The 14,753-nt window shown below is 42.3% G+C and overlaps 1 protein-coding gene across 1 annotated transcript in view; it reads left to right on the top strand.

Annotated features, from left to right (window-relative positions):
• Positions 1-14,753, top strand: part of LOC108259480 (low-density lipoprotein receptor-related protein 1B) — a 217,853-nt gene that overhangs the window by 179,760 nt on the left and 23,340 nt on the right. The window contains exons 59-71 of the mRNA XM_053676680.1: positions 1,795-1,976; positions 3,077-3,276; positions 3,988-4,176; positions 4,618-4,766; positions 4,898-4,991; positions 5,127-5,243; positions 5,381-5,500; positions 6,638-6,757; positions 7,253-7,369; positions 12,534-12,640; positions 12,766-12,913; positions 13,576-13,682; positions 13,892-14,024. Coding sequence (XP_053532655.1) covers positions 1,795-1,976; positions 3,077-3,276; positions 3,988-4,176; positions 4,618-4,766; positions 4,898-4,991; positions 5,127-5,243; positions 5,381-5,500; positions 6,638-6,757; positions 7,253-7,369; positions 12,534-12,640; positions 12,766-12,913; positions 13,576-13,682; positions 13,892-14,024 — 1,783 coding nt within the window. The remainder of the gene's footprint in view (positions 1-1,794; positions 1,977-3,076; positions 3,277-3,987; positions 4,177-4,617; positions 4,767-4,897; positions 4,992-5,126; positions 5,244-5,380; positions 5,501-6,637; positions 6,758-7,252; positions 7,370-12,533; positions 12,641-12,765; positions 12,914-13,575; positions 13,683-13,891; positions 14,025-14,753) is intronic.

The following is a 14,753-nucleotide window of genomic DNA, read 5'->3' as shown; positions in this document are numbered from 1 at the left end:
TGCAGTCGCAGCTCACACTGAAGTGGAATAAATTATCTCTGACACGGCCTCCACTTCATTATATCTGCAGTGTAGAATTTTTGTAGTTTAATTCTGTTCTGCGTAATGAAAAGTGACGTGTGACGTGCAATTTGCAGTTTGACGCTGACAGAAAAGGCACACGGTGGTTGAGGGAAAGAGTTGCAGATGTGTTACATCAGATAGAATAAAGTTTACAAATTGCCTGTGGGACGTGAAGCAGTTCGTGTAATGAACACACACTGTTCTCAGCGTAAAGGCAGAACATCTCGGGCTCCGTGTAGGGAGGCGCTAATTGATTTTGACAATAACAACATTAATGACCGTGTTAAGTGACAGGAAGAGTTTTAACAAAGTCTGAGTGAATTATGGACAACTGCTTTTTATTCATTTTAAACTTCATACTTTTGTTATTTATCCAGCGAGACTCCACTCTACTCCTGTACCAAAATCCAAACTCCTCCCACCACATCATACTTAAAACTCCTCCCACCACATCATACTTAAAACTCCTCCCACCACATCACACTTAAAACCCCTCCCACCACATCATACTTAAAACTCCTCCCACCACATCATACTTAAAACTCCTCCCACCACATCACACTTAAAACCCCTCCCACCACATCATACTTAAAACTCCTCCCACCACATCATACTTAAAACTCCTCCCACCACATCATACTTAAAACTCCTCCCACCATGTCATACTTAAAACTCCTCCCACCACATCACACTTAAAACTCCTCCCACCACATCATACTTAAACCTCCTCTCAATGCATCATACTTAAAACTCCTCCCACCACATCACACTTAAAACCCCTCCCACCACATCATACTTAAACCTCCTCTCAATGCATCATACTTAAAACTCCTCCCACCACATCATACTTAAAACTCCTCCCACCGCATCATACTTAAAACCCCTCCCACACCATCATACTTAAAACTCCTCCCACCACATCATACTTAAAACTCCTCCCACCACATCATACTTAAAACTCCTCCCACTATGTCATACTTAAAACTCCTCCCACCACATCACACTTAAAACCCCTCCCACCACATCATACTTAAAACCCCTCCCACCACATCATACTTAAACCTCCTCTCAATGCATCATAATTAAAGCTCCTCCCGTTACATCATAATTAAAACTCCTCCCATTGCATCATAATTAAAGCTCTTCCCATTACATCATACTTAAAACTCCTCCCATTGCATCATAATTAAAACTCCTTCCAATGCATCATAATTAAAGCTCCTCCCAGTACATCATATTTAAAGCTCCGCCCATTGCATCATAATTAAAGCTCCTCCCACTATACCATTAAAACATTCACACTGATTTGTTCTGTTGTTCATTTCTGTTCCTTCCTGTTCTGTAGTTTTCTCTTCAGTCCTGTTTGTTCCTTTTTGTTCCTTTATATTTCTCTTGTTTTCCGCACTTATCTTCACACTTTAACGCATTGGGATTTAATGTTGCTTTTATGGTTATTTCCTGTAAATTTTGGTGTTGTGGCCCCACAAAATTAGTAATGGCTCTTGACACAGGCTGTTAAATCTGTATGATATTTTTAACCTTAAATTTTATTCTGTTTCTCTCCTTTTGACTCAAATGTGCTGCTTGCTGTAGTATAATTGTTTTTTCAAAGGGTGGGTCCACAACTCGCACATTTCCAATCTCTCTGCTTGCTGAGTCTCAGTTGGGGATAAATAAAATCAATCAGATCTATTAATAATTTATTTATTTGTTTGTTTGTTTAATTTGCAGGTGATCCACAGGACCTCAGTGCCGAACGCCCTGGCAGTCGACTGGATCGGAAAAAACCTGTACTGGTGCGATGCTGAAAGAAAAACACTGGAGGTAGCGAAGGCTAATGGACTTTACCCAACCATCCTGATGAACTCTGGACTTCAAAACCCTTCTTCTCTCACACTGGACCCTTTAACTGGGTAATACACTGATGTACAGCGGATATAAAAAAGCCTACACACTCCTGTTAAAATAAAAAAGGTTTTCGTGATGTAAAAAAACTAAACCAAGACGAATCATGTCAGATCTTTTGCAAGTCATGGTTTGCAAAGAGCTTACAAAGCATGTATGGGATCTCACTGTGGAAAAGTATTAATCAATAGAGGGGTATAAAATCATTTCCAAAACATCTATCATTCACCATCGTCAACAAGTGGAGGGAATGGAGCGCCACATTGACATCACCAAGAACAGGACGTCCCCTCAAGACTAACGAAAGGACGAGAAGAAAACTTATTAGAGAGGCTGCCAAGAGCCCTCCAGCAACATTAAAGGAGGCATGTGACAACAGTCTCTTGTATCTTGTATAAAAGCCCTTTCTCATTTTGAAGAAAAAAAAATCCAGTCCTGCCTAAATCACCCTAAATGTGTAGAACTAAGAAGGTAGAACTTTTTTGGGCAAAATTGTAAAAGATAAAAACTAAAACAAGATGGCTCATCACCCAAAATTCCCCATCCCCACTGTGAAGCATGGTGGTGGCAGCATCATGCTATGGAGCTGCTTCTCTTCAGCTGGGCCTGGGGCTCTAGTCAAGATAGACAGACTCATGGAAAGCTCTGAATTTTGGAGACGTGTTAAGTCGGTAGAATCTTACCCAAAAACACTGTATTACAAACGCTGCTTTAACAAAGTATTAATTAAGGGGAGTGCATACTTACTCAAACGAGTTACTGTAAGTGTTATCGGGGGTTTTTTCCTAAAGCATTTTTCTTTGTTCTACTTGAATTTTGTGGGTTGCTATATCACATTAAATTTGGGAAAAGGTCTGACGTGATGCACCTTTAAATGCATGTGTTTTTAAATCACAAAAACCTCTATATATACCCAGCTTATTTAGTTTATTTTATATTTCTTAACCATCTTGAGCTGCAAACACTGAGAGTAATAAGAGATGGGGACTGAGGATAAAAATAAAATGTGCGTTATGGTATAGCTATAAAAGGTGAGTCGATGAGACCTGGTAGGACAGTGCTACAGAGTGAACTCTACAGGAGTCGAGTGTTTTATTCTGTATTACAGCTATGTTTTTTGGATCGACCGCTGCGAGCACCCACACATCGGACGGATGGGAATGGACGGCAGCAATCCACGAGTGATCATCAGTACAGACGCACACACTCCGTCCGCGCTCACTGTGGACTACGTCAACAGCAGGATTTACTGGGCAGACGGGAACCACATCCTGTTCTCCGACATGGACGGCTCGAAGACGCACAGAGGTACCGAACGCTCGTCGGGTTCAACACCGAGATATAACTGGACTGAAATAAAGAGAGATGTTGGAGCTACTTTTATCTGAAACCGAGAGAGATAAATGTGTCATGAGGATGTCTCAGATTGAGAATCTTCGTCTTGGCACAAAACAGGGGTTCAGAAATAAAACAGCAGGTACAAGCTACACCTCCAGGATACTACCAGCTGCGTTGTATTAACTTGAGGAGAGAGAAAAACGAGAGGCTGGTCAGGGAATGACCTTTCATAGCTGCTATAACATAGGATCCACAACATTAACTGTAACTATAAATGGATAAAAAGTATGAATTGGCATGCTTTAATAAATAATAAGTGTAATCATTAGCAGGTTGATGTGGTGTAAGAGGAATTACACTTTAATCAACTTTGGCACAAATTACTTGGCAACTAAACAGATTGAATATATTGAATTTATTATTTAGCATTCTAACAGGAAAACAATGACCATATAAGGAAACTGGAAAAATACCGGCTCAGACACAGGAAATATAGACGGGTGGACATGACACTTTGAGAATACTAATGAAAGCACTTCAGTGAGGTTTGCTACACAGCCAGAGAGGAGAAAGTGTGTGTGTGCGCGTGTGTGTGTGCGTGCGTGCGTGCGTGGATTCTGCTGAGTGAGCTGGCAGTGTTCCAGCGCAGCCACTAATTGATTCCGTCTCATCTCGTTAAAGTGCCTAACGAGGACATGGGCGAGGTGACGAGTCTCACCCTGTTTGAGGATTTTCTCTACTGGAGCGATCAGAAGAGGAGGACGCTGAATCGAGCTCATAAAACCTCCGGAGAGAGGCGCGTGGAACTGCTCAGCTCTTGGCAAACCATCCGTGACATTAAAATTTATCATCCGCTACGCCAACCAGACGGTAAAAAGACTCTGAGGGTATTTAATTAATTATATATTTATATGGTTTTTATGACGGGGTCACAGTAGAGTTGCAGTCCGATCCAAAAGCCTCAGTGTTATTATTATTTCATGACTTATCAACTTTGATAAGTTTTATAACCACTTTATAACACATGTATACACACCTGATTAGCATATTTATAGAGTTCTGCATCAGCACATGGACGTCTTCAAGACAGAAACTTATTTACAGGAAGAGTTTTTTTCACTGTAAGTTGTCTACTGTATATAACTGTACGTAACAAATAAAAATGGAATCAGTTTGGACAAAAACGAAATGTCCACCATGTCTTAACTCCAGATCAGCTGATGATTTACACCTGCACGTGTAAATCATCACACACACACGGACGGATGGACTGATTTTAGTAAAGAATTGTTGGTGTGTGTGTGTGTTTAGTTGTGAAGCATCAGTGTCAGGTGAATAACGGAGGCTGCAGTCACCTGTGTCTATTGTCTCCGGGCGGAGCCTATAGGTGTGCATGCCCCACCCACTTTTACCTGGCCAATGACAGCAAGACCTGCCTTTCCAACTGCACCTCCAGCCAGGTGACGCGTCTCACGGTTATTAACTCATTCACTCTAACGCTCTTTATTAAAGGTCCAAGCACGCACTCATTTACGTCCATAACAAACATCATTCTTTTAGCTTTTTTTATTGTGTGTGTGTGTGTGTGTAGTTTCGTTGTGGTACAGACGAGTGTATTCCGTTCTGGTGGAAGTGTGACACGGTAGACGACTGCGGTGACGGTTCAGATGAACCTGCAGACTGCCGTATGTATCGGCAAGACAACGCTCCACAGTCCCTATTTAACATCAGTGTGTGTTTTGTCCACATGTTTATATTGAAACGTGACGGATGTGTACCATATTCTATCATATTGTTTGTCTTGTTCCCCCGCCTCTCAGCGGAGTTTAAGTGCCAGCCGGGTCGATTTCAGTGTGGGTCGGGTCTCTGCGCTCTCCCTCCTTTCATCTGCGATGGAGAGAATGACTGCGGTGACAACTCCGACGAAGCGAACTGTGGTGAGACTTACAGAGGAGAGGAACACACCCAGAAATAATAATACATTAAAAAAATAACCAGTCCAAAAGACTAAATGGTGTCTGTGTGTGTGTGTGTGTGTCTCTCTCTCTCTCTCTCTTTCTCTTTCTCTTTGCAGAATCGTATATCTGTCTATCAGGACAATTCAAATGCACCGGGACTCATAAGTGTATCCCAGTGAACCTGCGCTGTAATGGACAGGACGACTGTGGCGACGGAGAGGACGAACACGACTGCCGTGAGTGTTTAACACACTTCACACACACACACACACACACACACCCACACACACACACTGATGGATTGTGTGTAAAATTTAGCAAATTTGCTAAACACCCAGCAGCTGATTAACTAACGCCCTCTACGCAGGATCATGTCTTTCACAGGAACGTGAACGTTTTGAATTAAAATTGTAAAACAGTGGGCGGGGTTAATGCAGATTAGCTGAACATGTGCACTGTTACTACAGTCTGAGCGTCACTTCAGGAGATTGTGTTTGTGAGTTAATATGACTGAAGGGCGGGTAATAACACCATGTAAAGTCCAAACCTTTATTTTATTAATGTTTTTTTTTTTTATGTCTCAGTAGCTCAGAGTAGAGAAGTTGAAAAGTTTTCTTCTAATTGTTGTTATGCCTCTGTCACCCGGGTGGCGGGGGAAGCGTGCCGCCATGCGGCCTTCTGAGATTCCTGTTAGTGCGATATCTCAAGAATGCGCGTCGGAATTTATACAGAATAATCATCCAAGCAGGGTCGTGGTCACAGAAAAATAATGTCTGAAATAGTTTTTCTTCAGTTGCTTCCTACTCATCATAAAAGATGTTACTTAACACGTTCAGGAGCTCAAGGCCTGTCGGGTTCGAGTTCTGCTTGCTTTATTGTAACTGCAGTAAAGTTGTTTTCATGTTTGAGATTTGCTGCATGTTCACACGCCGTACGGTCTTCTTCTTTCCATCGTTTTGTATTTCAAATTGAAACCGTTTAAGAGTTTTAGCTTTGCTTTCTCTTTAAGGTCTGAACTTTCGACGCGCACAGCTGTCTCAATTAAATATGATTTAATATTTAATATCTTTTGCGGAATCACCGCAACACTTCGGTAACTGCACAAATTTACCCAAAAGATCTTCGTAAGTAAAGATTTTTTTATATTATAGTAAATACCGTGCATGATCTGTACACTGTGTATCGTCCGCTCTAACGCTCTCGACCAATCGGAACACGCTATAATTTGTAAAGATTAATGGAGTGGAGAAATTTTTCAGAAATATGAGAAGCTTTTCGCTAACGAGGAAAGGAAGAGGACAATTAGAGTTTAACGGCACTTGGTTAGAGAGTATAGTTAAGGGTTTATTGTGTGTGTGTGTGTGTTGCTCTAGCTGAAAACACATGCTCGCCCACACACTTCCAGTGTAAGACCACCATGCACTGCATCTCCAAGCTGTGGGTGTGTGACGAGGACCCGGACTGCGCCGACGGATCTGACGAGGCCGACTGTGGTGAGCCTCGCCCTGTTTATAGCTGCTATAACGCCAGTGATTACGGGAACTAGCTTGATTCGTTCAACTATAAACGGATAAAAAGTACGACGTCGTTCTGATTAATCGCTGATTATTTTTCTGGAACAGAATGTCCGTTCTGTTTTATTCCTTACTGAAATGTGCAGAATATCAACCAAACCTTTAATGATTCAGCAAGGTCCAGAAAGATCTTGACTCTGAACCTGAGTAAAATATTCATCAGCGATGTGTGATGATATTATCTCAGCGTGATGAATGTTCTCAGACTGCAGATTATTTCACACAGAAACTAATCAGTTCCACATGAGAACTGATGATGCGACGTCTGCGTGTAAATTACCTCCACTTATAGACTCCCTCCCGGTGTTGAGGAAGTGAATGTGTTCCGCGAGTAATGTGATGGTGTTCAGCTGAACGTTGTGAGTGATGAGGGGTAATGTGGGTGTCTTTTATCCCCTTGCTGTGTTGGATCAGATGAGAAGACGTGTGGGCCACATGAGTTCCGCTGTAGGAATAATAACTGCATCCCGGATCACTGGAGGTGCGACGGCCAGAGCGACTGTGGAGACAATTCAGACGAAGAGAACTGCAGTGAGTACCTTCACCATCATCTCCACCATGATCACCATCATTCATCACCATCATGCTCACCATCATCTTCACCATCATCTTCACCATGATCACCATCATTCATCACCATCATGCTCACCATGATCACCATCATCTTCACCATCATCTTCACCATGATCACCATCATTCATCACCATCATCTTCACCATCATCTTCACCATGATCACCATCATTCATCACCATCATCTTCACCATCATCTCCACCATGATCACCATCATTCATCACCATCATGCTCACCATCATCTTCACCATCATCTTCACCATGATCACCATCATTCATCACCATCATCTTCACCATCATCTCCACCATGATCACCATCATTCATCACCATCATGCTCACCATCATCTTCACCATCATCTTCACCATGATCACCATCATTCATCACCATCATCTTCACCATCATCTCCACCATGATCACCATCATTCATCACCATCATGCTCACCATCATCTTCACCATCATCTTCACCATGATCACCATCATTCATCACCATCATCTTCACCATCATCTCCACCATGATCACCATCATTCATCACCGTCATCTTCACCATCATCTTCACCATCATCTTCACCATCATCTTCACCATGATCACCATCATTCATCACCATCATCTTCACCATCATCTCCACCATGATCACCATCATTCATCACCATCATCTTCACCATCATCTTCACCATCATCTTCACCATGATCACCATCATTCATCACCATCATGCTCACCATGATCACCATCATCTTCACCATCATCTCCACCATGATCACCATCATTCATCACCATCATCTTCACCATCATCTCCACCATGATCACCATCATTCATCACCATCATCTTCACCATCATCTTCACCATCATCTTCACCATCATCTTCACCATGATCACCATCATTCATCACCATCATCTTCACCATCATCTCCACCATGATCACCATCATTCATCACCATCATCTTCACCATCATCTTCACCATCATCTTCACCATCATCTTCACCATGATCACCATCATTCATCACCATCATCTTCACCATCATCTCCACCATGATCACCATCATTCATCACCATCATGCTCACCATCATCTTCACCATCATCTTCACCATGATCACCATCATTCATCACCATCATGCTCACCATGATCACCATCATCTTCACCATCATCTCCACCATGATCACCATCATTCATCACCATCATCTTCACCATCATCTTCACCATGATCACAATAATCTCCACCATGATCACCATCATCTTCACCATGATCAATCAACATTACCATCATCATCCTCATCACCATCATCAATCATCCTCGTCCTGATCACCACCACCACCACGTTCATCATCGCCATCATCACCATGATCACCATCATCTTCATCACCTCCTTTGTTTTGTCCTCACCATCATCTTCATCTTATCTCACAAACATCTTTATCACCATAAATTTAATAATAATTGTAATTTTTCATGTCCTTTCCAGTAAGATCTCAAGGTGCTGAAGATAAAATTTAAAGCAACAGTAATTGTTTACAAATGAATCAAATTTTAAATGAAAAGAATGAGAAAGCTGACAGCATGTGCAGGTCCTGAAGAGAATTCTGTGCAGCAGTGAGCTGAAAGTGATGAAGGAATGGAAGAAAGGAAAGAGGACAGAAGTGTGTGATTAGTCAATGTGAGCTGTGAGTTCAGTTGAAGCTGCTGATTGGTCGTCCACTTAAAGAGCCTAAAGTCGCAGGCTCTTGAAGCTGAAACACAATCACATCCCTGTGTGTAACCAAGCATCTCTAAACCCCTATTCAGATGGGATTCGTTTTCCTTGTGGAGGAGTGTGATGTAATTATTCCCGGAGTATGTCTGGGATTTTATTCCTGTCTGAATCCATTATGTCAGTAATTTTATACAGACTGCTCGAGCACAGATCTGGAAACAGAGCAGTAGAATGAACTCCAGGTGATATATACACCGTATGGATCCTGTCTGAACACACCTGTAGGTCCAGACAGTGTTATATCCTGTAAGAAAAGAGGTTTTGTGTTTGTTCTACAGTATAAAGTCGCTCTTTTCTTTTTTCTCTCGTCTCCAAACTCAAAAGGTTTCAAACACAGAACAATAAAATATGGGCGAGGTTGAAAAGGGCGTGTCAGAGAAGCCATGCTTCCGGGGGTTTTAGGGAAGTTGCTGAGTTCCTAGCACAGGTTCGCACTACAGACATGTTATGGTCATGTGACCTACTAATGAGCGGCCACGCCCCCTACAACAAGCATGGATAATACTTATATGCCTCTGTGATGGGTAGAGATCACTCATCCCAACAGACGACCTCCGACTACATGTCAGGATTTAAACATACACCACAAAGATCTTTGTGAAATGGTAGAGCAAGCATCACACTGATATCTCTCTCTCACTCACTCTCTCTCTCTCTCTCTCTCTCTCTCTCTCTCTCTCTCTCTCTCTCTGTCTCCCCCACCCCCCTCCAGATAATCTTTGTGATGCTTTTAAGTAAATTGTCTCACAGGAAAGCTAGAAACAGGCACTAACCTCAAATAACCTCATGTGTCTAGCTCTAAATGCTTTTCCTTATTGCTGTTTTGCTGAATAAGCTGCAGGAGCAGTGATTTAATATTCAGGGCATGTTTTGATCACGTTTTTATTAAATGCTGGAACGTTGCTTTATCTCTTTATTGACTCGCAGTATCTCTTCAGCCACCGCAGATTCGCCCGCTGTCAGAGATGTCATGTGTAATTACGGTTATTTACTCTGGGACGGTTAATTGCTGTCAGATAGTGGGTTATTTACTGTCAGTATTTACAGAGCCGTCTGTGTAGAGTTATATCCTCCTCCGTCACCGTTACACAACAGCACTGATGCCGGCTTTTCAGCTTTTATGGCTCACACATGGAGTTTTATTTAAACACTTCATCCAACCAGGCTGCTTGGATTAATCTCCTGATGTCTGGAGAAATTTCAGCAAACAGTGGTGAATTTTAGATGGGTAAGGGCTATACCATAAATGCTAACTTTGCCCCTAAACTCAATCTTAACACTGGCTCCACCCCTAAATCCAATCTTAACACTAGCTCCACCCCTAAACCCAATATTAACACTAGCTCAACCTTTAAACCTAATCTCAACACTAGCTCCACCCCTAAACCCAATCTCAACACTAGCTCCACCCCTAAACCCAATCTTAACACTAGCTCCACCCCTAAACCCAATCTCAACACTAACTCCACCCCTAAACCCAATCTTAACACTAGCTCCACCCCTAAACCCAATCTTAACACTAACTCCACTACTAAAACCCAATATTAACACTAGCTCCACCTTTAAACCTAATCTCAACACTAGCTCCACCTCTAAACCCAATCTTAACACTGGCTCCACCCCTAAACCCAATCTTAACACCGGCTCCACCCTTAAACCCAATCTTAACACTAGCTCCACCCCTAAATCCAATATTAACACTAGCTCCACCTTTAAACCTAATCTCAACACTAGCTCCACCCCTAAACCCAATCTTAACACTAGCTCCACCCCTAAACTCAATCTTAACACTAACTCCACCCCTAAACCCAATATTAACACTAGCTCCACCTTTAAACCTAATCTCAACACTAGCTCCACCCCTAAACCCAATCTAGCTCCACCCCTAAACCCAATCTTAACACTAACTCCACCCTAAACCCAATCTTAACACTAACTCCACCCCTAAACCCAATATTAACACTAGCTCCAAACCTAATCTCAACACTAGCTCTACCCCTAAACCCAATCTTAACACTAACTCCACCCTTAAACCCAATATTAACACTAACTCCACCCTTAAACCCAATATTAACACCGGCTCCACCCTTAAACCCAATCTTAACACTGGCTCCACCCCTAAACCTAATCTTAACAGTAGCTCCACCCCTAAACCTAATCTTAATACTAGCTCCACCCCTAAACCCAATCTTAACACTAACTCCACTCTTAAACCCAATATTAACACGGGCTCCACCCTTAAACCCAATCTTAACACTGGCTCCACCCCTAAACCTAATCTTAACAGTAGCTCCACCCCTAAACCTAATCTTAATACTAGCTCCACCCCTAAACCCAATCTTAACACTAGCTCCACCCCTAAACCCAATCTTAACACTGGCTCCACCCCTAAACCTAATCTTAATACTAGCTCCACCCCTAAACCCAATCTTAACACTAGCTCCACCCCTAAACCTAATCTTAACACTAGCTCCACCCCTAAACCTAATCTTAATACTAGCTCCACCCCTAAACCCAATCTTAACACTAGCTCCACCCCTAAACCCAATCTTAACACTGGCTCCACCCCTAAACCCAATCTTAACACCGGCTCCACCCTTAAACCCAATCTTAACACTGGCTCCACCCCTAAACCTAATCTTAACACTAGCTCCACCCCTAAACCTAATCTTAACACTAGCTCCAAACCTAATCTCAACACTAGCTCCACCCCTAAACCCAATCTTAACACTAACTCCACCCTTAAACCCAATATTAACACCGGCTCCACCCTTAAACCCAATCTTAACACTGGCTCCACCCCTAAACCTAATCTTAACACTAGCTCCACCCCTAAACCTAATCTTAATACTAGCTCCACCCCTAAACCCAATCTTAACACTAGCTCCACCCCTAAACCCAATCTTAACACTGGCTCCACCCCTAAACCCAATCTTAACACTAGCTCCACCCCTAAACCCAATCTTAACACTAACTCCACCCCAAACCCAATCTTAACACTAGCTCCACCCCTAAACCCAATATTAACACTAGCTCCACCCCTAAACCCAATCTTAATACTAGCTCCACCCCTAAACCCAATATTAACACTAGCTCCACCCCTAAACCTAATCTTAACACTGGCTCCACCCCTAAACCCAATCTTAACACTAGCTCCACCCCTAAACCCAATCTTAACACTAGCTCCACCCCTAAACCCAATCTCAACACTAGCTCCACCCCTAAACCCAGTCAAGTGCTAACTTTTTATAAAAGTGGTATAAATTATGTTTTTTTTCTTAACATTAAAATTGCTACCATATTTTTTTGGTCACCAGAGTGTGTGTGTGTGTGTGTGTGAGTGTGTGTGTGTGTGCGTGTTCCCTCAGAGCCATTGACATGCAGCTCAAAGGACTTTGTGTGTGCTAACGGAGACTGTGTGTCTGCACGCTTCCGCTGTGACGGAGACTTTGACTGCACCGACAACTCTGACGAGGTGTGTGAGAGCTGCCATGTGATTGGCTAGCTTCAGCTGTGTTTTCGGAATCTGATTATTTGATATGACATCTTGATATGTGATATGTGGTTGGTGTGTGTGTGTGTGTGTGTGTGTGTGTGTAGAGGGGCTGCGAGAGTCGCTGTGCTGATGGTCAGTATCAGTGTGAGAATCGGCTGTGTATCTCTGTTAAGTGGGTGTGTGACGGACAAGAAGACTGTAAGAACGGAGAGGACGAACTCAACTGCAAACCAGCAAACACGGCCATGACTGGTACACACACACACACACACACACACACATACACACACAGCACAAAAGAAATGAATCCGATATCAGCGCATGTCTTCACCCGGATTATATCCTGATAATCAGATTACTCAGCACATACACACTGTTAATCTGATGTGGTTTGTTTTTCTACATTTGTACACTAACTAGTAGAGAAGTAAAGAAAACCATGCATGAGACAGAGGGACATCCAGAGCGATTAGTGAGTGTTTATCAGCACCCCTCTGCTACTCTGTCGATGGACTCATTTACTTACAAGCTGTTTTATTGCTTAATTTAAGTGGAGTGTGACCCAGTCTGCTAAAAGGAAAACCGACAACGCCAGACGATCACGATCACACAGAGGTTCACTTCCTGCGCACGTGCATGAAACGGACGCGCGATTCAATAGACAATCCACATACCTGAGATTTAGCTGAGATTTTCTCATGTCTGTGTAACTAACTCGTTAGCTTTAGAAGTAAGTATATACTGTACAGCTACCACTGTTGGACAGGCCACGCCCACAAAAGAGACACGAGCGACTCGTCCCCTGATAGTGTGAACGTAGAGTTAGAAGCAAAAGGTTTCACAAAAGTTTCACACCTGTCATTCTGGTTCCTGTGTGTGTGTGTGTGTGTGTGTGTGTGTGTGTGTGTGTGTAGCCGGAGCGTCCTGCAGTAAGAGTGAGTATGTGTGTGCAGGAGGAGGCTGTGTGTCGGCGACGTCACGATGTAATGGGAAGAACGACTGTACAGATGGGTCCGATGAAGTCAGTAATACACAAACACACACACACACACACACACACACACACACATTAACCTCAGTGGTATAATTACTGCTCTCCACATTAAGCTGCTGTAATAGATGTGATTAAACCAGCACACATTTGAATATTAAAGGCAATTTTGAACAGAGATTAAAGGTCAAAGTGGAAAAGGTCATTAATTTGACTGGGGTGTGTGTGTGCGCGTGCAGGTGGACTGCTCTCGGGAGTGTAATCAGGACGAGTTTGTGTGTCGTAACCACGCTCACTGCGTTCCTGCTGTCTGGCGATGTGACGGTGTTTTCGACTGTTTGGACCACAGCGATGAAGAAAACTGTACTCATGGTGTGTTTACAGTCACGTGACCTGTGACATCATCACTTTCACTGACTCATGGGTAAAAACACATTATCTCCTGATGACGATCCTGAACGTAGAGCTTGGATCACAGTGGATTCACATTCTTCAAGCCAAAGCGTCTCTTTAATTATTAAAACCTTTTATTATTATTATTATTATTATTATTATTATTATTATTATTATTATTATCTGAAATTAGAATAAGTGTACATTCGGGTAATTTGTTGGTTGATCAAAAAGTACAATCACAGCCTAAACTGAATAAGAAATAAAATTACAGCTGGATCTGTAAATAAACTAACAGTCTAAAGATCTCCAAAAATATCTTAGTTTTTATTTTTATTTTTTTTATTTCTTCCGCTTTTTCCCCTGACTGTGTAAAGGCACTGGACACCTCGTCTGTTTATTTTTCATTTCATGAAATGTTTTAAGTTGACTACTGTATTTCTCCTGCACGTGTTATTGTAAGTACAGGTATTCTAGACGTCCGGTTTTATTATTATTATTATTATTATTATTATTATTATTATTATTATTATTATTATTATTGGAGTGAGTACTGTACACAGAGCTGATATGTTCCCAGTGTTTCTGCTTTAAATGATTAAAGAACACTCAGGCGTGTAAATTTGAAGGGGGAAGGGGGGAGGTCCACATCGACAGAGTCATGTGCTAGTTAGCGAAATGTCTCTAATTTCACAGGAAACCAACAGA

This window comes from Ictalurus punctatus, chromosome 27 (genome assembly GCF_001660625.3).
Source record: "Ictalurus punctatus breed USDA103 chromosome 27, Coco_2.0, whole genome shotgun sequence".
Taxonomy (NCBI): Eukaryota; Metazoa; Chordata; class Actinopteri; order Siluriformes; family Ictaluridae; genus Ictalurus; species Ictalurus punctatus.
Note: the sequence above shows the minus strand (reverse complement) of the source record. Positions and strands in the feature narration are given on the sequence as shown.